Genomic DNA, 23,910 nt, shown 5'->3' with positions numbered 1-23,910 from the left:
CTGCAATCAATTTAAAACGCCGGTTCAGTTCGATGTGTAGTTTTCTCTCTCTTCATATTTCATCATGGGGAGTGTGGTAGCCTAGTAGGTAGGGTGCTTGGCTACAGATATAATGGTCCTGAGTTCATCATCTCAAATCAAATCCTCGAAGTGTTCGGTGGAACTCGTTTAAGTTTTGATATTCACACGCCCATAGCTATGTCTGGGGAGATGGAACTTCACCTATCCAAACACACATTCGGAATGTTTTTTTATGAATGTTTTTTTATAAATGTTTTTTTCGGAATGAATTTTTATAATTGTTAATTAATAATCAGTATTCGGTTATAATGCTTAACAGGACGCAGCGTACCCGCTTGATCGGTCATATTAGGTCTTTTTCCCGAAGATTAACAGGTTTTGAACTTAGAATGTCATTTTGAAATTTTCGTAGGTACATATTTAGTAGACCATTGTAGAAATTAACGTGTATCTCTAATGTAAAAATGAATATGTGATTAATGTGTAATCTGAAAAAATACGGCGTTGAAATTCTCAAATTTGGGACACGGGAAAATGTTGACCAAGATCCAGTCTATGTTTCCTGAAATTTCCAAGAATATATCTTGATTTTAACTGAGAAATTTGTCGTGAAAAATAGTTTCTCCGGAAGTTAGGCGTACTCGTTTTTCTCTTCGTTTGCCACTCATATTATCGGCCTGAGGACATAAATAATGAGATAGGAACAGCAACGAAACAATGATGGTTACTTCTGGTATCAGCAAGAGATTATATCAATAGAATTTTGCCCGAAAATATATTCTTATTATCATTTTCTCCCTTGTAAAATATTCCCTCCTTCAATAATTTCAGCTTATAAATGACGCTTTGTCCTCAACAACTCAACGTGGTGGCACTTAAACTGAATCCAAGACTTGTAAAGATGTAATAGTGCACAAAAAATTTAAGTGGTGTTTCAGTTTTTCATGCAGCCGATAGAAAAGCAAATTTCATATTTTTGTAATTTTTTCACCATATCAAGGATCATTCCAATGATACTCCGCAGTTTTAAAAACCGTCTAAGTCCCAAAAACTTGGTGCCATACTTAATGTGCGGTCTGAGCTGAGAATGGTGGAATAATTTACTGCTTGGTCTAGGCCACGGTAATCTCACTAAATTATTCGTTTGGTATGACGCTCAAGAAAGGGCTGTGAATCCTACCTGTCATTTTAATGTGTTTTTTTTCATGTATTTTCCGTATATTTTAGTCTTTCCAACCATATGTTTCATTATGTACCGATTACGTTTCCAGGTTATGCCTCCCAAATTTAGCCATCTAACAGTATTTTTCCTATTTTCTCTTCCGTCAGGATCCAACGCAAGCAAAGCGCAGAACGGCCTCTCTCAGGGTTCATCGGAGTCTGGGGGTCGAAAAGTTGATGATGAAGACGATTGTGAAGGTCCTGCGGATGTGGAGGACGATGTGGAAGATGACGAGGAGGTTGCGGGGGAGGACGACGACACGGAGGCCGAAGAGGATCAGACAAGGAGCGAGGGATCTGGTACCAGATCCTGCGACGAAGAAAGCTCAGAAAACCCGTCCAAGAAGAAATCCTCCACGCCGTCCTCAAAGGGACCTTCCGGTTCCTCAGGGAACCGCGGCAGTACCGGAGGTCCCGGAAGCGGTGGCAAGACCCGACGTCGAAGAACCGCCTTCACCAGCGAACAGCTCTTGGAACTGGAGAGGGAATTCCACGCCAAGAAGTACCTCAGCCTCACCGAACGATCTCAGATAGCCACGGCCCTGAGGCTCAGCGAGGTGCAGGTCAAGATCTGGTTCCAGAACCGTCGTGCGAAGTGGAAGAGGGTGAAAGCCGGGTTGACCTCAGCATCCGGTAGTTCAGGGGGAGCTTCCGGTTCAGGTCCCGGTTCGGCCTGTCCCGGTTCCTCCGGCCCGGGGTCTTCTCCGGGAGGGTCCGGGGCCGGTGGCAGGGCCTCGAAGATTGTGGTGCCGATCCCCGTTCACGTGAACCGTTTCGCGGTTCGCAGCCGGCATCAACAGATGGAAAAGGCGGCAGCCGCCGGCAGGATGGCCGTGCCGATGTTACCAGTTCACCATGCCATGCACCATCCGGGCCCGCCGCACCTTGGGCACCCATCACCTCACGGGGTGCCGCTTCCTCACCCCAATCTCTTCCTGCCCCCGGGGGCTAGTTCCCTGAGGACGGGTCTTCAGGTCGGGTTCAGGCCTCCGCACTCTGGCCTAGGTCCCGCTTCTCCAAGCCTCTTGGATCTTGGTGGGCAGCGATGATGTACCATTATTGCGAAAAGGGGTAAAGACTACGACAGAGTGAATCTTGCTGAGGAAGCTCAAGCTGCTTGAAATATCTGACGAGAAAGCTATTGGTGCAGGAAAGAAGACGAGGAACAAGCATAAAATTCGAAATGTGAAGTCAAGTTTTCTTGTGAAGAGCATTACTAAGGCCTCTGCCGCTTGAAGTATTCGACGAAATTTCTCTGCACTCGGCGTAGGCGACGAGTGATTTACAATTTCATAATTTTGAGGACAACATTTCCTCATGTAATTTCTGGAAGTATTCGACATATTAGCAGCACACACAGACATTTAAAGTTCAACGTTGGACACGATAGAATGTGCCACGGTGAAAGTGTGAAGGATAGTGTTTTCCTCAACATTTTGGTGAACTAGGGGATTACGAATAAGTTATTTTATATCTAGGCACATAAAAGCACATATGCGCTCACCTTTGGGAATTAGGCTCTACTAATTTCTTAAATGGATCAGAATTGTTATTTTCAGCATCCAAATACATGTGGTGTGTACTGTAAATTATTTTTCATTCGTGTGTCCTGAAGACTCGTGTACGCTCATTAACGTGATTATATTCTTATCGTTCCGTCGAATTCTAATTGGAAGTGACACTCATTTGTCAGTGATGGTTAGTGCAACCAAAAACTTGACTCATTAGGGAATGAATGTCCATTCTTGATTGTGTAAATTAACAGACGATATCCTGAAAGTAAATATACTATGTATGTAAATATTAAATGGAGGTATAAAAATGGAGTGGTTTTTCTACTAACTACATTTCCTCATTTACACCTTTCACTATAGTGTATATCTTCTGCCATGTAATATTTATTACAATGATATGTACTGGTTCGTACGATAGATCCGTCGAGAGCATTCTTCTGTTTTTTTCTACTCGTGGTTAATTCTGCTTAGCGTGGGTTGAAAATTGAATCTATTCTTCACAATAAGTCTGTTTTTTTATTAGTTGTTTGTTTGCCGTATTAGATAACATTGAGATGGAAATTTGGATACCTGATTTCTATCAGTATGATTATTTGTAATGGATTTTAACCCTGTTGTGCTATTAGCACTGGCTGATGATGTAAGACTATACTTTCATATTGGTGTTAGTTTCGATGGCTGATTTTTTTATTTGAAATTTTCTGCAATTCTAAGGAACCTAAGATATTGCTCAATTAATTTCCATACTAAAAATGGAGTGATCAACACAATGTATTTTTTAACTATATATCTGCAAACTTAGTTTTTCAACACTTTGTATGCTATTTTTTGTACCTGTCGAGAGATCTTATGTTACAAAGAATTACCATATTTCTACATCTGTTCATTGTGTGTTGATTGAATCAGTTGTTTGTGAATTTTTCCGTTATTATCTCTTTTTATGTCCCGCGGAATGCTAAAATCAAAAAAGAATTTTGGGAAGGAAATCTTTTTTGGTTTTGCCGTTTCGTTAAGACATGTGAAGTATAATTCGGGCGTGCATAGGGCGTTAACCAGATGTTAAACAAATTACGCTGGGAGCCGCTGGAGACTCGAAGGCTGCGCGCTAGGCTTACATTGATTGAAAAATCGAGAATGGATATCTTTAAAAGCGACACGGAGAACATAATATTAGAGTTCTACTTTATTTCCAGGTCCGACTGAAGCGATTAATTAAGAGAGCCGAATGGATAGATTTAGGAACTCGTTTTTCCCCCGAACTATAAAGGGCTTTAATAAATGATAATTTTAATGTAGCATTTCCTTTGTATGTGTAAACGGCTGGTGTCCTAACACCCCTTGCCACACGCGTTTTAGGCATCGCACGGGGTATTATGTGGATGTTTAATTCAAGGTAACGCTTCCAATACCGTCATGATGCCCATAATGTACCATCCATTCCACAGAGTTGAGACCATCACGAGTCACGCCCGGGTAGAGGAACACGCGCTAATCCGTCACGTACTTGGACGGAAAAAAATGGAGATGATTTGCCTTTTCTCTCGAAGTTTCTTGTTGAGGGAAAGAGAAATTTCTCTCGTCAACCATATTTGAACCGTATATCTAGCCAATGACTAACTTCGATAGGGCTATTGGTTATAGTAGATTTTTTGTTGCATTCTTTGAGGCAGTTTGATGTGCTGCTGTTTAATTCCTGTCAGAATGCTGTTTAGGATTAATGATTGATTCAAAAATGGATTATTCCTTTCAATCTTCTTTTATGTTTTTCAATTGAATTTCTTGTTGCACAGTTCTAATTGGAAATTGTGTCATCAATCAAAACTACATTGGTATTTGTTTTGAGTAATTCGTTACTGATTTCTTTATCTCTGTGGATTTTCAGGTAGGACAGCATCAATAAGTACATAATGTGTTCATTTTAAATGAAATTTCAACACAAGGATGGATTTTTTTTTGAGCGGGCAAATGATAATTACGAACTGATTATTACGCTCCTCAAGGAGCCCCGTATGTACCCCTTAATGTTTCCTATGTTTGCACCAAGCTCCTAAATGTTCAAATTGAAAAGCTACTAGTAATTGTCCTCCGTCGAATTCTCGAAGAATATTTTATAGGTACCAGATACTTTGGTTTCGCCTGCAAGTATTCTTTTGATCCCATTGGAATAAGTTAGATTCGTTTACATTCATTGTGTGTTCTTCAGAACTTCACTAAAGCGAAATATTTGATGTTCATGAAACTTATTAAATAAGCATAGTAATACTAATTAAGGAAAATTAAATATTCATTCGCCTTTTTATGTGTAACTTAAGAAGTATTCTGCCATCTTCTCCTTTTCCCAAGGAAATAACGTGAATAATTTAATGTTTATTTTCATTTTACTTTAACCATGGTTACCGTGTTCAATTTCAAGCCCAATGAATCCCAAATTGAATTTTCGTGGCTAAATTTTCTTTTGCTATGCGCTGTTCATCCACAAATATTTTCAATGTCTTCTATATTGGTGTGCGAGTTACTTTGTCTTCATATCCTATTTGGATTAACAACTGTCAGTGCCGATATCTGCGAATGTAAGGATGATGCTGGGATCATGTGCCTCTATCCTGTAAGTGACATATTTTCTTAAAATTGAATTATTTGTGCAATGCAACAAGATGCTCTGTTCTCATTGCATATTTGAAAAGTTTTCTGCAATATCGAAGTTATGCCCCGCTCAACAGGGATCTAGGAGGTGAATAACCTTCGCCATAGCTTATATCATTCCATAATTACGATGAAATAACTCTTCCCAAAGATATCCTCCTCGCTTCTCGTGTCTACTAAATTCGTTTTTTCAACGTCTTCCTGGTCTTCGTATCTGTATTTACCTTTCTCAATATTGTTTTGCGTAACTATTGCTGCTCTTGAATTAATCTTGCACTCTTTTAATATGTCATAACCGTATAAACCTTCAGTCTATTTTTTATAAAATGCATTAAAAATGTTTTCTTCATTATTTTGGTATTTCCTTCTTTAATTTTTAACAGCAATGGTCTCAAAAGTATCATTTTTACTTCTGGTACCAATACTGCTATCTTTTAGTTTTCTTGTTTCACTACTCTGTAAAACTATTGTTACATACTACGTCTTCAGTATAAGTCTAATAGATTTGAAAGTGGAGGGCAATAACTTATGGAAACGTAGTAAATTCACATTTAAAAAAAATTAAAATTGCGGACTAAAAGAAAAACAGATTTTAAAAAAATTAACAGTTCATATCATGTATCAATCGTGAAAATGATTAAAAAGAACTGACTGTGTTTCGTATGAATGTCAATGGGCAGTACTAATCTGGTGGCTAACTTGAGAGGTGTCTTTCCCAGCTAATGACTATTCCAAGTCGATTTTTCACGCTTTAAGCTGTTATGAATCAGTGCAGGCTCTTTTCAAGTGTTCAACTCCCTAGTTACATCTGCTTCTGTCGAGCTAAGTTGTGAATGAGTCCTTATTCTCACCTTTTACGTCACGTCACGTTAATATGTCATCGTGGCGAATAATCTTTAAAGAAATCACTTTGATCGATAAATTCTATGGTGTTCCATCATCATCCTCAGCTGGTTTTCTGCCCTACACAGGCAGGTTCCAAACACCAAAGTCGTCACCAACTCACTGTCTAAGGCCTTCCCTTTAGTTTCCATGTATCTTCCTCCCAACCTCACCGCGTCCGTCATTATCAGCCTTCTTCACCCTTTTATCTTTTCTCCTTCCACTCTTCCCTCGACTGCTGCATTCACAATCCCCTTCCCTCTAAAAATATTCCCTATCCAATTCTCTTCATTACAGTTCCCAGTAATGTTCTCAGAGGCATTACTGCCATCCCATTATTATTAGTGGTGTTTCATTTCAATTTATATTTTACAACAATCACATTATTACTTTTTTGGAGGACACTAAGCCAGGCCCTAATTGCAAAGACTACAAAGCCAATTTGTTCACTGATAAGGAGAGGGAGCAGGTGGTGAAAAAGATGAATGAATACCGAGATAGAGTCGCCAAAGGGAAGGAGACTCTAGGTAATCCAGGTCCCCAGCCTCCAGCTTTGGACATGATGACAGTGGTAATTATATTTGTTTTCATTGATAAATTGAACAGATATTGTTCAAAATATTTGGGTGATTACAGGACTGACTAATTTCAATAATTTTAGTTGTTTGATTGAATTTTTATGATGTATAATTAGAACAAAATTATATTTTTGAATCATCTTAGTACTTTCAGAGGGCGCTGGTATACTCTGGTGTTTTTAAATTAGCAACTGCTCATTAAAATTCGACATGCGACAATTAATATGGCTTACATAGGCTCTTAGATATCATAATTTGATGATTTTGTACTGTTTTGAAATATTTCTACAAAAAGTAGGAACTCATGGCGATGCACTATTATTTATTCATTAAAAGGTTAAAGTTAACGTATTTGCATGATCGATTACGGTAATATTTATTATAAATTACCAGAATTAAGAAAAATCGCGCAATATCCATCGTAAAAAACTTAACGTTCAAAAATTAATCCCGCTCGGAGACAGGAGAGATATATGTTTTAATAATAATTAGTGTGCGAGATGAAATCCTGCTCCTAAGGCCACTACCTGAAGTACTATATCACATTATTAAGATGGCTACATAAAGCAACGAAGTTGCTTTTTAGTATAATACAAAACTTAATACATCTTTATTTTGAAGAAATGGTCTTATTTTCCGGGAAAGGGATAAAATCTATGTAGTGGTAACCGTATCACCTGATATAGACAAAAAGGCGCCATATTGACCTCGCACGGTACTTCACTGCACCTCATGCAATTAGTATCGTAGGTTTTCATTTGATGGCTGACTTTTTAACTCTGATCCCTACAAGTCTCTACTTTTTATGATCACATTACCGTTTCCATCATCCTCTGGGACTGTAGAGCATATTTGAGAATGATGCCTCAGCGGTATAATTAGCGGTGTATTCTCCAAAGATACACTGGATTTCAACATAGCTTTGTGCAATTTTTCGAGATTAGATTTCATATTCTATACGATGACGAGGAACGTCAGTAAGCATGGGTCAACTCACTCCGTTGAAATTCTAATACAAATAATGTATTCATTTGGTGAAAGTAGCAACAGGTCAACTGTTGGCCTTTACTCTTCTTTTTTAATGAAACACGAGAGAGGAAAATGTTTCACTCACTCAGGATTTGAAGTCATTTGCGTCTTTATCAGATCGACTGGCGAAAGTTACCGAAATACTACTGAGGAAACGATTCATCAAATGCTAAATATGGAGCATGTTTCTCTATGGAAGCGAGGCTTGGACGTTGACCGCAGTAGAGAAGTCATGAGTGGAAGCATTCGAAATGTGGTGCTACAGAAGGATGATGAATATATAATGGATCGACCGTGCCAGTAACGAGGAAAAGCTAAGAAGAGTGGGAGAAAAGAGAAGTCTTCTAAAACCCTTAAACGGAAGACGGGACAGCTTAGTTGGCCAAATGATGAGACACGATGGCCTGATGTAAACAATCGTGGAGGGACAGGTGGAAGGGATGAAGGGCAAGGTACGGCCCCGAATGAGTTACATAGGACAGGTTATAAAGGATGTAATAGAAAAGAAATACGTTGCTATGAAAAGGCTCCCACATAGGAGAGGGGAATGGAGAGCTGCGTCAATCCAATCTTAAGAATGTTGACTAATGATGATGATGAAGTAAATGAAACAAATATTTTTTCATAATTCCCTCAATTATTTAGAATATATATTTTTTTCCAGAATACCTAACTGTTTGGAGTCCATGTTTCTATTTCAGACATGGGATAGTTATTTGGAGACCACTGCTCAAAGATATGCCAATCAGTGTATTTTCGAACATACCCCTGGGGCGTGTCGAAAGACAGGTACGCTTCCTTTCTGTATAATATTTTAAGACATCATGGTGTGTTGCACATTGCCGGTGTCTTCAGAATGATTTCTGGAGGCCAGTGGCGTAACTATGAATATACTTTGGTGGGGGGGATGTCCCTTGGGCAACCGGTGTTACGGGAAATTTTTTGAAAAATGACATCCCTGGATGTACATATTATATGATTGTGGCGTTAAAAAATTCAGCTTCAAGCAGATGCAATTATTAAATTTAATAAATAGAAAATAGATTTAAATTACTTTCTTATTTCTCTGAGACTTTGGGGGAATTCTATCCCCCTCTTCCCCCCCAGATTTACTCTACTGCGGGAGACACTGTGGTGACAAAACAGAATATGTATCAGTAACTCATTTAATTAAACACGCAACTCATTCTGACCCTGTTCGAATCATTTTGCATATTTAGTTAGGTTCCGTTTAAGTAGTAAAAATTTCAATCTGAATAAATTTACTACTGTAAATTGAAACGTTGATGGATCAAAGTAGAAAAATTTCTTGACACTTTGAACGTTTGTCTCTGAATTAATCGTGTATGTGTGCATTGGTTGTATAAATACAGCATTTCAGTTTTAATTTTTACTAAATTGAATGAATAGACTTTTTAAGTGATACATGACGTATTTTTTACATGAACTTCCAATTTAAAGGTCCTCGACTTATAATTTTCACTTTGAATATCTCAGAATTTCCCATTTTTACTCTTAGTGAAGAAATAGATATATTATTTCTCCTGCGGATTGCTGTATCCTTTCATAATTTCAAATAAATTACTGGTATCATTATAAAATTACTGGCATAATCCTCACATAAATTCTCAAAAATATCACGACAGCATCATTTCTCATTCACTTTAACCGTCTAAGATGAAAGCACCCGGTGAAACAGGGCATTCTCGGCATATTCGAGCCCTGTAAATCATTTAAAAATACTTGCAATTACTTTAGTGAAATCTATAAAGGTTTCGTTAATGCGTCGTTCATTTTCTTACAGATCTTTACCAGATTGGTGAAAACCTTGGTTGGGGCAAAGGAATGACTCATGATACTTATTTTTTGGACCATATCGATAGTTGGTACAAAGAGGTTAAAGATTTTCCATCCTACTTAGTTGACAACTATGATCCGTAAGTGCCAATTCTTGTTATTTAAATATTGTCAAATCTTTACTTAAGAACTGATACAATGTTTTAGTGAATTTGAATTGGTTTCACTTTAGGTATGAAACTCTTCTCTTGGATCTATAATTATTTCATTCAAGTACACATGTTTTTGAGGATGTAATGCCTTCCTTTTTTAGATCAATCGTTCTTTTTTTTCGAAAATTCTGGAATCCTTTAATGTGAGGCTTGTCCGAAAATCGTATGAGTGCCAATTTTTTTTACTGCAGCACTATACTTTTGATTCTTCGATTTTTTAAACTAGTTTCTCTAGTTCATCTCCAATTCGCATGTACCGCTAAGTCAAGTTTGATGGTTTTTCTGTGATCAATGATTTTTGTACGTCAAATCATGCGATATTTCCGCCGACTATGAAGTACTTAAGGTAGCTCTTTTTTATAAAAAAAATACCGTACTTAAAACTACTGCTAGACGACTAAACCATTTGGACAAAGTTAAAATATTCCGTTATAAATTTGCATGTATGTAGTGGGATTTTATAATTGTTTAAACTTTTTTATTTGATGAATTCGGCGTAAGGGATTTCCACTATTTTAAAGTAACGAGCGTGATGCGCCCGCTCCCAGTGGGCTTCCCCCGCTCTTTTCAATGCAGGTCCACAAAGGGATAGGCGCGTTTCTAATTTTAAAACGTAGAAAAAAAGGCGGGGTCTTGTGTACAAATTTAATTGGAATGTTCATGTACAAATTGAGGTAGGAGGACCTCTTTAAACACAACATTGGAAGTAATTACACTATCCTGTGTTAAACGCACATGATGACTCATATTTGCGTGTCAACAGGAGACTTGAATGTGGAATCAGACGCATTTTGATAAAAGTTATTTAATGGTTGCGAGATATTGTAGCAAATGAACAAATGTATAATTTTGTGCGCCGTTAACCTCATGAATATTTACCGCTTTTTTGTTTTTTTTTATTATTATTTAAAAACCAATTTTAGGAAACAATAGCAATATTTAGGAAGTAAGATAAGCCGTCGCATGTTCTCTGATAAATTATGTGCATTTTGGTACCTCATTTGTAGAGTTTGGTAGCGTATAAGTTGAGAAAAAGGCATCTATACAGTAGAAATAATATAGAAAATTATTCTCTACCTTGAGCTAAAATATTTGAGCCTGAATCACACGATTTTCCATCCCTCTGGAGCTACAGCTCCTTCTACAGCTCCAGTTACGAGAGAGAAAGTGACTGTTCCTCGCAATCATTTCTCCCTATGACTCGAGGGAAGGGATTTCCATCCCTTTTTTCGTAACTCGTCGCGTCCATTTTTCCGCCGCTGAAACTCGAGCTCCAAACCATAGTGCGGCGTCCATCTTGTCAAGTGTCACCACCTCATAATTTTATGATCATACATAGCCACTTTGGAAACACATTCACCCAAATGATGGCTCAAATAAATAGTGTTTTGAAAGAACGTAAATCCATGCAAGGGCTCCACAAGAACTTCAACCATCTATATTTTTTACCTTGAATTGTCATAGGCTCTTAGTATTTGTAGATGAAAATGTATATTTGATTCATTGATAATCCTGGAATATTAAACGATATTTTTCGTTTTTAACTATATTAAATTATTTTAGATCCCAGATTAAAAGTGGAAAAATGATTGGTCACTATGCGCAGATGGTGAACGGTAAAACATATCACATTGGCTGCGGAAAGGCGCGATATGGGGATGAAGACATACTGGTTTGCCACTTCGGACCTACTATTTATGCCTATCAGCCCTTGTATACGCGTGGACAGGCTACTTGTAAGTGTGAAAAAGTAGCTAAGTCAATTTTTTAAGATATATGTCCGTCTGGTGACCGTACATCTTCATTAATAATGTATTTAAATCATGAAGTAATTTTAAAATAGATTTTATATTGAACGTTTAAATTTGGCAATACTTCCGTAGAATTCATGGACAACCATTTGAGCTCTTAAGTTTAAAAATAAATAATTTCCGTGGCATGCATCTAAAAGAAGTTTATCGCAATTTAATTTAATGATTTTATCATGACAGTTTTACCGAAGTTTTTGTTGTTTCATGGCCTATCATAATATTATAGTACCCTATCCTCAAGGGTGTCGTTCAAAGAATTATACCGTAATGCCTGGGCAACGGAGTTTAAATAGGGAGGATTGTACTATTTTGAATGAGCGTGAAGTTCCTTAAGTAAGCAGTGTCTTAGTCATTTGTTTCAGCACTTTTTTACCGTATTTTGTTAGCTTTACCGAGAATCATGGATGTAAACATTTTGAGATGCTAAATTACATGTATTTAAGAAAAAAATCTGCTTAAAGGAAATAAAGATAGTGAAGTAAAAATTAAATTTGAAATTAAAATACACCTGTTTGGTGTTAGTCCTTAGAAAAAATGATGGACGGCATCATGTCTAATTTCTTCACAAGCGCTTAGGAGCCGTAACTCTAATATTTTATAATTATTTTAAACATTTGGAAATTTTTTCAATGCTTTGGCCTTTATTTAGCCATTTATTGACCCTAATACAAGTATTACTTTACCAATTGCTGCTGGAAAGTTAATATATAGCGATGCTTTATCAGAATGTTCGGTCCGAAGTTATAATGTGACGACGATTTCAGTAGTTTTATGTGTGGTTTTAAGAGAGAGTCATGAAAAAGCTTTCCTGAAATGTCGCTAGGAACTCCAAGCGATTGACACCCTAACACCCGCAGCACATTTATACCACTGCTATGTTGCATATTTTTTGTACTGCAAACTTCAAATCGCCAATAATGTTGGCAGCTTATAAGAATAAATGTCGGACCCTATCATAGCGTTAAAGCCCTTGTAAAGCTGACTTTTTTATGTGCTAATAAAGCGAAAAATAATCGCTATGATGCCTGGGACTCATCGATCCTATTGAGCAATTTTATTTGAGAATATAATTGGTCAAATTCTATCGGCACACGGTATTGTGGGTTTTTAACGAAATTTCGGGACTGAAATTAATTTTAGTTCTGGTTATTCGATGAATATTATGAAATATTATTCGGCGAGGTAGAGCCCTAGTTTAGTTGAGTAGGGCTATGCATCGTCGAATTGATGTTGCTTCAAATGCTATTGTAGAGTATACTAAGGTTCATATTTATCTAAGTATTAGAATAGGGTAGTTTTCTGCATCAAAGAAAACGAAAGCGATTAGTAACCCACTATTAGTACATTCAGAATATGCTAATTATTTGGTTTTAGAAATCTCAGTTTAGACGAATATCAATGGTCAATTTTAACATCATTTGAAAAAGACCAGATTGTCGGCCATGCGATGCCACTCCGCGTGACGTCACAGGGACCTAGATTCTACACGAATAGATGGGAGTTTTACATCATCTAACATTACCAATGAATGCATGTGACACACAGCTCAGGGAAACATTTCTTAATAAACACCTATTAAAATTGCCTATGGTTGAATAGTTTCCTTCGTTTGATAGGGTTTCGATCCACATTTAAACCAAGCGCTACCTGCTGGCAGCCTGCATCTTAGCAGCGCTCATAGCCTCGCACCAAGGTGGCCTCACACAGCGGCAGCAGGAACCATAATAACGTCTGCCTTTTCCCAGTATTCATACTTAGCCGTCGCGTTCTCGCGAACTTGAAAATTTCATTTCAAATCTTTTCATTTAACCGCGAAAAGTAGCTATCGTCATTTAAACACCTAAAAGCGTGAAATGTGTACTCCAGGAGTAATAATCTTTCGATTAAGGCATTAAAAATATAGGAGATCACCCTATTACCTAACGTTGAAATTGAAACTCTATATCATAGTTTTATTTTAAATAATAGCGTTAAAGCGCCCATTACTATTCATGGCAAAGTAAGGTCTTTTTACTAACTGAATATTACTTAAAATTATAAATACGTTCGTGGAAGCTATTTATACTAATGAAAATAGGATCTTGGTATTTTTGTTTCTCTTTTATACTGCAGAATATTTATCATTTACATTTTCGTTTTTCAGGTACCAAGAACTATCCTGTCATTTTTGTCGTTATTTTCAGTATTTATTGTCTTTATTCCTATGCGTGGAGATAATTAACTAAAATTTGTACCGTGTAAAAGCTTGATTGCGTGCAATGGTGTCAAGGTGAATATAAAACTCTTTTTTTTCTGTAAATCCTTGGAGTTTTGAAGTCTTGAAATGTTTCATTGTATTTAATTATTGTATATGAGGTTATATGTGATAGGTGCTTATAACAATGTCGTTTAGCCATCGAGAAAATAACCGTGAAATTGACGGATAATAATAATAAAATTATAAAAAATATTAATTATCCAACTATGTAATTCTATTACTCAATAATCTGAGTCTTCCCAATGCTTCATTTTAATAGTCTAAAAAGCCTAAAAACTTAAAGGAAATATTTGCAATTTTTTTTTTTTTTTCAAATTTCCAAATATTTTCGCACGTACTATCTTGCTATCTCTGTACGTACTCCTTCACGAATCCTTTCGATCGCAACTATTAATCATTATTTTTTGATTAATTAAGTTAATAAGTATAACAATTAAACAAAAATTAAATATTCAAAATAAGATTTTACCTATCATTCATATTGGTACGTAAATGTGAGATTACTTAATTAAAACCGTTAAAACTCAATGTCGACTGTTTATGTTTGAAATTGACAAATAAACAGATTTTATGGATGAAGCCCATCGATTTGATAAACGATAGTTGTAGAAATAGGTGTATGTCATACAGATACCTTCGATAGCGGTGTGATGTTTTAAACGCAAGCTCTGGCATCGAAAGGTACCTTATTTGTATTTGATCTTACCTCATTTTAATTATAAATAGATTTTTAGCAGCAATAATATATGTATGGAGTCTAGAAATGAATTTTTTATCTTTCACAGGGATATACTTTCTGGTTTTCTTCATCTAATTATATTTATTTACCAATTGTTTTCATTTTTCATGTTATTGTCTCTTCTCTGAGTTAATTTAATTTATTAGTGGTTATATTAAGTTCTTGAGCTTGCAGATATATAAATGCATAGTTCTCTTTTAATGTGATTTTTTAAATCTTTCTTTGGTGTTTGTTACCATTATTCGATGTATAGAAAAAAATGATAGCACTCAAAAATGTCGATAAGCTCATGCTGTAATTGATTATTGCCTTTAGTTAAATTAAATGCATATTTTTATTTAACTTTAGTTGCATGATGATTTGCTAATAATGTCATAAGTGTCCCTTTCGTAATTGCCGAAATGTTACTTTATTTTGAGTCATAAAGTGCTCCTTATTATTGTATGAAGAGAATTTTCAAGATTATAAAAATCACCTTGCTAATTCATTTTTATAAGTACTGTAAATTTAAATTAATTTTTTTTCGATCAATTATTCCATTTTTTTCTCACTTTGGAGCTAGAACACGCGGTATTTCAGGATACACTGCATACATGATAACACTTAATATGCACGTGTCATAAAGATGATGAGTAAACCTTTGCCAACGAATTTAAGAGTCAGCTGTAAAAGCACGCGGGGCATGATAAGCTTATCACAAGGAAGAGGAAGTCAAATTGGAGTAGGTCGGAGAAGAAGACTGACTGTATGAAGCGAGTTATTTTAGTGGTCTTGTGGCTTGCATTTCCCGTCAAGACTAATTAATCAACAATGGTTCAGTTAAAATGTAAACTGACGTCCTATGACTGCGGACCTCGCTTTAAAGCTCTACGGATTAAGTAGTTATTGAGCTATCATCCATGATTGAACTCCAAGATGACTTTCTGGATGTTTTTTGTGGTTATCTTCGTGGGAGTCTCGTTTGTGAGTTCAAAGGACTGTGAGTGCAGTGCACACATTTTTTGCCTCTATCCCGTGAGTACTCATACTGCATTTATAATGTACGTTTATCCTTAAAAATGTTAATATAATTGATACACAAGGTATCTATTATGTTGAATTTAGTACTTTAAAAAAAGTATATTATTATTAGTCACCATTGGGTATATTTATCATGGCTGGGATTTAAACCATGGACCAATGACTTGTTGGGCCAACGCTGACATCACTGCTGCCTGTAGAAAAAAGGAAGATACTCGAAGAGTTCAATTGTCCAAGCGAAGCCAGCAATTTTAGGTCAACAAAAAGTATAGGAGAGAGCGTTTATTTGCACTTGTTTTATCCCCAAGGTATTTCTTGTACTTCATTTTTTCTCAAAAAATGGACCTGTTTTATGGGCGCAAAATCACTTCCCGACACTAAGTGCCTGGTTTTCTCATTAATTTTGTTTCCACGACTTTCATTTGTATGTAAGGAAGCTAGATCTATTCAGAACTGTTTGCAGAATATATAATGTCTATATTCCCTGAAATTAGACAAGTTCTACGCTAGGAGGACCAGACCCGTCCTTTGATGTCCAATCTCTACTTAATTTGCCTAATATTGCCTAAAACTTTCTTCTGTCGTCATAATTTTTCTGACTTGTATTATTTTTTATGGTACGTTTCTGCTTTAATAAATTGAAATTTTATGAAAATCTTTTACTTACGAATGGAGTTGCACCACCTGTCTACCTTAAAAGACCTGTCAAAAGGACTAGTTAAGCATTTGTATTTTATTTGTTACGGTAATTCATGTTTATTTAAGGTATCATTAATGCTTATAACGTCTACCTATTTTGGTGTTTTAGTTAGAAACTTTAGTCCTCAATATTCCTTATTACATTTTTAACGGAAATAAGCAGCAAAAGCGCCGTACCGAGTGGCGTGTAGTATGTCCAGGGTTCCCACTCAACTGTGAAAACCTTAAAACCGTTAATAAGCCGTGAATTTTGTCCACCGTGAAAAAAACCTGGAAATAGCCGTGAATTTCGTCATAAAACCTTAGAAATCTCTCAAACTTGATTGTAGAACTACGATAGATAGATTAGACGAAAAATCGATATTTCGATCATGTTTCAAGACCAAGTCACGTGCGGATACTGTCCAGGCATTTTTCTGCACACGTGTATTCGAAGCACAATTATTTGGTCCGTGTGCCATGACAGCACATTGACCTTAAGCCTGCGATTGGAAGACATTAACCCTAGAAAAAAAATCAGGCACTTCTTCACTTCCCTGTCACACTGCTCTCTCCATTTTCCCACCCACACCCTTTAGCAGGACCTGAATTTTGCTAACTATAGGTGACGTCATAAGAGATAGCACTGTCATTGCTGCGTTTGCATTCAAGGCATCTGTCGCGATTGTTACATTAGTAGTTAACATGCGGCCGATGATTGTTACGTGATCAATATTTCTGCCTAAAATACCTTATCTAAAAACCGTGAATTTGATGACATTTAGACCGTGAAAACCTGGAAAAACCGTGAATTTTATAATGTAGTTAGAGTGGGAACCCTGTATGTCAGACTAAGTGATGCTGGAGCGGCCTGACCGCTGTTCATTTTAAATTTTTTACTGTAAAATGGACTTTTAAGTTGAATATTGAAATGGACTGGGGACAAATTGAATTTTATAAAAAGGTATTATTTTATGAATTAATTTTCAATAATTATTGTCAACATAATAACTAAGAAATATTTAAAATAATTACTGCATTTCAAAATGACGGGTAATGGTCCTTTTAGGTAGCCATAGAACCTCTGTCTTTCTACTGTAACGTAGTAATGCTGTAGTGTTAGGCTTGTACCCTGGTGTACACCTTAAGGAGAGTGGATAGTATAGTCGTCTTAGAATGGAACAATCAAGTCAAAGGTCGGTGGTTAGGTGTCCGGGTAAATTCTTTTCATGGGCATTTAGAATGTGACTCGAATTTAATTGTAATACTTTTTGCAGTCAAAAACTCCGGGACCTGCGTGTAATGATTTTAAATATAGCGGATTCAGTGAAGAAGAAAAGAAGGTTGTGATACATAAAATGAACGAATATCGGAGCAAAGTGGCATTGGGAATGGAGAAGCGAGGAAACCCCGGACCTCAACCTCAAGCCGCCGATATGATGGAATTGGTAAATATTAATTTTGGTCGTTAACTTAGCACAGACACACATTTCACCCCTTGTTAGTCATACGCGTCTTTGCACCTATGTGAGTGACTGCGTGCAAAGCTACCGTTTGGTAAAATGCAGTTTATGTGGTACTGTAATAAATTTTCCGGGAAAGAATTATTTTTTATTATGAAGATGAATTAAGTATTATTTCACAATGAAAAAGCCGTTTCAGTTATGGCTTTTTCACCGCTGTGAACTAGTCTGGGAATCCTGATCAATACTCACTCTTGGGGCAATATGGATTAGTGTGAACATTATTCACATTTGAATGCATGATTGGTCCACAGGATAAATGTGAACAAAATTGCTTCTGCGCATGTCACCGTTATCGGACAAGAAAGTCCTCATTTAATTAATCCCTCTGGCCTTTACGTGTCAAGGAAAACCGCTAACTGTCTAATAGCAGCGATATATTTTGTTGCATACTGTTTATTTCGATTGGAAATCATATTTTCATTAAACTAAGCTCTCACGAAAAAAGATAGGTAGCATTATTTTGATAAAAAATATTTTTGGTATGCAAATAATAGATTCCCTCAACGTTTTTCCTCACATATTGAAAATCATTGCTATCTATGCGATATGTATTTTCGCTGCCTTTGGTTCTTCGATATGCATTTTACTCGCTGATTTGGTCAAGGTAGGCCTAGTTTATCAAATAAATATCTCGACTTTTCTTTTTCTTATAGACTTTTTCTATATATATTTCGTTATATTGGTTTTCATTCTCTGCTCTTTGATATTAGGACTGGAAAGGTGTTTTCCTTTAGTTTCTATTGGTCTAACGCTAATAGGCAAAGGCGATAGCATCTGACAAAGTGTGGTGGAATTGAATTCTAATGCATAAGAAATACGCTTCTCTTTGTATAATTTAAGAAATCCATGCCGTCCAACGCGTACATTCCACGGAGAGAGTACAGGCTTTCCTATAAAATAGACTTATTAGAAAATTCCTTGCATTAGTTAATGCACTGCAAATATGATATTCTGGCATTCTAATCGACAAATATGACATTATGAAAGGTATGGCCAACCTCCCGATATTGAAAAATCATCCGTTTTGATGATATTATCTTCAACTAATTGTTTAGCATGAGCTCGAAGACGAGTGATTTTTCTATTTTATTTTATTAGTAGCCCATTTGGAATGTGGATTAAAATAATAAGAATGGATTCGTTTCTCCACCTAGATTCATTGCAATAATTCATTGCTGAAGTGAAGTTTCGTAATAAATATGTGTAGAAATACGAAGTTGTACTTATTATTTCTTTACGATGAGTAAATTCCACGAAGTCCTTTCCGGGTCAACAGAATGAAAGCAAACTGTTGCGGATTTATCTACATATAGACACTCTGGAAAGGAAAAACTGAATTTTTAAAGAAAATTTTTTTTCTTGGCCAAATTTTCAAGACATTATCTTAGCAAGTCTTTCAATAATTCAAATACCTTACCTTATCAAAGCAAATCGTACTCGGCAGTCAATTTCACGTGGAGCAATCAAGGTAAAAATTCTTGAAATATCATAAATTACGGCGTATAAGGGGAAATTTTTAAAATCGTCACATGAGTAATGCGTGTATCTTATTGAGCGAAAAATCCACTGTGAAAAAATTATTCACCTTGACTCGGATTCAAACCCGGGTCTCCCGGTCGAGTGCTTGGCTCTGTGGGCACGGTTTGGACTGCTTGTCTTATCATATGGTCAGCAGCTTATACCACCTCGTCCGGTATAGCCCTCAAATTTCCACGGAGTTAACTCTCTAAAGCCAACCTGAAGCACGCGATCGGGAATCGGGAGATCCGGGTTCGAATCTCGCACAAGGCAAATGATTTTTTTCCTCAGTGGAAGTTACCCACAATTTTGTACATTGCGGATGACTTCGTAACGTTATCACCGCGGCTAGTCCCAGTATACATTCACCAGCAAGTATACTCTTAGGGATACGTGAAATTCTAGGTTAGGACTGCTTATACATTCTTGAATGTTCCTGCTATCGCAGAAACTGATAGGCAACGAGTAGTTGCGGTTGAACCTTACTTAAGCTAGTTAAAATTCATTCAGTAAGAGAAAATTCAGCAAAAGCCCTAGTTTTTCAGTGAAATTTTTTTATTTCAGACTTGGAATGACTACTTAGCATCAACTGCACAGAGGTATGCAGACCAATGTATTTTCCAACATTCCGTAGGATGGTGTCGGAAAAATGGTACGCCTTTCTCCGTTGTTCCACTCCGTTATTTTTAAGATCTTACTTGTTAAATTATGGTATGATCTGATGAATATCCTTATTTGAGGAATAAAACTGCCGTTACGTAAATATTGTTTTAAGAAGAACCGTAATTGTAACTGTAATCGATTCAGGGTTCTTTCAATTGTACCATAAAAATATTCACGGGAATGGCTCAGTATTTAATTTTTTATTTGAGTTTTAACCAGTAAACTGAAGGATAATTAAAATGTCACTTAGTTCGACGGCATTCTGATTTTCATATAGTTATTGCGCTGATTATTATTAATCTATGAGGTTTTCACTTCCCTTGCTTCATTTCCTAATCGTATGCCATTTTTCCATGATTTTGGTGCACAGAGAAGTACTCTATCGGCGAAAACCTTGGATGGGACAGAGGACATATGACAAATACAACTTACTTGCTACACATCGATATGTGGTACAATGAGGTGAAAGATTTCCCATCTTTTTTGGTTGGATCTTATAATCCGTAAGTTACCTATCAGATTATTCAAGCCTCTTCTCTATAATTTTTTGATTCGTGGACAAATTTGCTCTTTCAATAGTTGCTGTTTAAATCTAGATTGTTTTACATTATTACATGTGAAAGTAGTCAATCAGAAGAAGAATACCGTTTTGCCAGGACTATTCTGCTCAGAACTATCTCCTTTTTGGTGAGTTTGGGAGATTTGGCGGTCAAAAGAGCAATTATTACGGGAAATTTATAAGAAAGAACTACCAGTCATATTGCTATTTTCAAGGTTTCCACCTGCGTGATGGACCATCATTATTTTAATTCTTTTTTTTTAACTCTGCCATAGAACCATGATATGTGCTACAAATTGTGCTTGATAATTCCTTGGTAAATACATTTATTGCTATTATCATAGCGGAGCAAGTCAATAATATTTACATCAAAATGGAAAGTTGTGCATCACATTACTTGCTTAGAAAAGGAGTAAAGGAATAATAAAAAATATGAAAATGCCCAATTTTCATGTGGTAGAAATTGGTTTTTCGAAAGGGAAAAAAGTTTCAAAACGTGAATAAAAGATAGGGATAAGACAAACGAAGGGTAGCACGCAATAAAATGTAGTGATTTCATTTTTCAGCTATTCATTCCATGTATCATTTGCCTGTTTTCTACAAATTATTTTCACATCTTTTTATGGTTTTCTAAGTGCTACTCCTTGCAATACTTCAACGATGAAATATAAGGCTAAGAACTGTGCTTATCGCCGTTGGAATCACGTGACAGATATGAGTTCCGAGTCCTTTTACTCATAAAATAAATTAATAGGCGAATATCTCATCATAACAAGGCGATAAAAAAATGTAATGTGATAAAAAGTTTTCGATTTTAATTTATTTTATTTTTTTATATTTGGCTAAAAGAAATATTTGGTTGGTTAGAGGCTCCTCATGGAGTTTGAAATGTTGATAATTTCTGTTCGAATATTTTTTTGATGATTCATAGAAATTATTTATTGATTTCCAGAGCTCGTGTCAGTCTTCCCCCTAATGTGCAAATTGGTCACTATGCACAGTTCATAAACGCAAAAACGTATGACGTTGGCTGCGGCAAAAGTAAATGGGGTGAAGAGAATATATTGGTCTGCCACTATGGTCCAACGGTTTTCGTAGATTTGCCTCTCTATACCCAAGGACCTCCGGCTTCGATGTGCAGTAATGGAAAGAAATCACCTTATAAAGGATTGTGTGGGTCAGGTAAAGTAAAGTTATATTTATGGGCAAATTTATCTGTATCTTATGAGAACTATCGACGGTAATGTAAATAATGAGCATTACTGCCCTTAAAGTAAGCATTAGGTGAACGCTGGTGACGTCACGACTTTGATCTTAAACTATGTCGAGCGTCTAAATGGTAAAACGTGTTTTTTTAAACTATACGATCAGCGACTGGTACACTATTGCTGCGCATTTTTATACCAAGAAAAATCAAATAAGGGAAGCTTAGGATGATATTTTAACCTTCCGTCGGGCGCAACGGGTCTGACGGGCACAGTGCGAGTTTTTTTTTTCATTTCTCCACACCACAATGTGGGATAGACCTTTGACGCTTGTTGTAGCTTTTTTGTTTTTACACGCTTCACGCATCCTTTCACTGTTCGCGTTCAAGCCAACAGATTAGAGGCGGATTATTCATGATAATTAATCGAAATAATGGTACAATAAAGCAAAATAAAAGCAATATTAGCTAAATAAGTTACCAAAACAAATTAAATTGATACTCCCAAAGATGATGTAGTATCAATATTTTAGTCGAAATCATTATTACACCATTTTCTTTCGATTTCCTTTTTCCATTGAAATTATTAATTTTAGTTTATTGGAAAGTTAAAATTAGAAACAATCTAAAATTTCCCGCAGTTCCGGAAATTCAAGAAAACAAAGGCACACCAATTGCCTCTTTAGCTATTGAAAAATATTCGCGATATATTTACGGTGAAACATTTTACAGCTGTCTGCGTGGGAATGGATGGCCATGGTAAAGCTGTCATGACGACATTCATTAGTGTTATAACGACAAGATGTGATTCTTACCCCGCGTATGCTGGTAGTGACGGCTGCTTGGGCGCTCCACCGATAAGTCTCCTCCATGAAGGATTTGGTGCTTTACCGGCGAATCTTGCTGATGAAGTCTTCTCGGGAAAGCAGCCCAGTCGAAATGGATGTTGCTGCCAGCTTTTTGACGGCCTTCTCTGCCATCTTCATCAGGGTGAATGATGGGCCTGGTTAGTGCCGGGATTATATACACAGTTGGGGCAGTCAAGTCTTCTGTGATTGGTCCGATTTTGGTGTCCATGATTCACCCTGGTGAAGATGGCAGAGAAGGCCGTGGAAACGTTGGCAGCATTGTCCATCCTGACCCGGCTGATTTACCGAGAAAACTTCATCAGCAATCTCCTCCATGTCTGCCGACGTTTCGGGGTACGACTCGTCAGCAATGGAGGAAATTGCCCGGTGGAGTACCCGACAAGTCTTCGCTACCGTTATAACGACAAGTTTACGGTAAATACAAAGGGCGACGCCGTCGATAGTTGTCCTGCTCCACTTTTCTTCTTAAGACCTACTTATCCCCACATTTTAATACTTTTTTCAAGCATTCATCCTTTGACCTTTTCATTTCAGATTCAAACTCAGGATCTGGTTATATCAATCTTGATGCTTCACGGTTCCCAAAATCGTGTTCAAGGGGCTTACGTCCTTCGTGTGTAGCCTACATAATAAGTTTATTTTGGCTCTATGCTGCATGTATTTATTTCTTTTAAATTAATTTAAGTAAAAATTCTTTACCAAGATATACATTTGTTGTATTATTTGTCACAGTGGAGGTTTCTTCAAATAAATTTCTCACCAGGTGCAATAAATATTAATTATTATTTATTTGCAATGTAAAGGGTATTCCATGGAGTGCTTATACTATCAATTTTCTCATGATTCCATGGGTAACGTTTGCGAATACCCATCTAATACAATATCATTCGCGAAGCATGGTATCCTAGTGGTTAGAGCGATAAACTTATGCCATTTATTCCGTGTTATAATCCCTGCTAAAACCTTAAGACGGATCCAATAAAAAGATCCGCAAATGTATTGGGCTTACCTACTAAATACCAAGCTTAGTACGTAGTACTGGTAGTACCAAGCTTAAAAAGTTCTAGTACCAAGACCAGTGTCCCTTTCGTAAGGATAATTGTCTCTAGTGTTATTTTAAGTGTTTTAAATTAGTTTTATTTTACATTGATAGGTTTAATTTCTCACTT

The 23,910-nt window shown here is 36.5% G+C and overlaps 2 protein-coding genes across 2 annotated transcripts in view; both read left to right on the top strand.

The window, feature by feature from the left end:
- The window catches only part of LOC124165531 (homeobox protein GBX-2), a 50,880-nt gene extending 47,817 nt beyond the window's left edge, over positions 1–3,063 (top strand). Inside the window, exon 2 of the mRNA XM_046542975.1 lies at positions 1,351–3,063. Coding sequence (XP_046398931.1) covers positions 1,351–2,291 — 941 coding nt within the window. The 3' untranslated portion in view covers positions 2,292–3,063. The remainder of the gene's footprint in view (positions 1–1,350) is intronic.
- Positions 3,064–5,157: 2,094 nt separating this feature from the next.
- LOC124164908 (ancylostoma secreted protein-like) lies at positions 5,158–23,449 on the top strand. The gene is made up of 11 exons (XM_046542138.1): positions 5,158–5,361; positions 6,682–6,852; positions 8,590–8,677; positions 9,693–9,825; positions 11,461–11,633; positions 15,612–15,718; positions 17,680–17,850; positions 20,011–20,098; positions 20,480–20,612; positions 21,621–21,850; positions 23,276–23,449. The coding sequence occupies exons 1-11, from the start codon at positions 5,245–5,247 to the stop codon at positions 23,413–23,415; spliced, it is 1,551 nt and encodes a 516-aa protein (XP_046398094.1). The 5' UTR covers positions 5,158–5,244; the 3' UTR covers positions 23,416–23,449.
- Positions 23,450–23,910: the final 461 nt, after the last annotated feature.

The sequence above is a fragment of the Ischnura elegans genome, chromosome 9 (genome assembly GCF_921293095.1).
Source record: "Ischnura elegans chromosome 9, ioIscEleg1.1, whole genome shotgun sequence".
NCBI classification, from domain to species: Eukaryota; Metazoa; Arthropoda; class Insecta; order Odonata; family Coenagrionidae; genus Ischnura; species Ischnura elegans.
This window is presented reverse-complemented; position numbering and strand designations above follow the sequence as displayed.

Bases quoted from the DNA above. Each gene is read 5' to 3' on its own strand.
- LOC124164908 (XM_046542138.1), top strand. From the start codon at position 5,245: ATGTCTTCTATATTGGTGTGCGAGTTACTTTGTCTTCATATCCTATTT. The intron at 11,634-15,611 runs GTAAGTGTGAAA...ATCCATGATTGA, and splicing joins TACGCGTGGACAGGCTACTT to ACTCCAAGATGACTTTCTGG. The intron at 20,613-21,620 runs GTAAGTTACCTA...ATTGATTTCCAG, and splicing joins TTGGTTGGATCTTATAATCC to AGCTCGTGTCAGTCTTCCCC.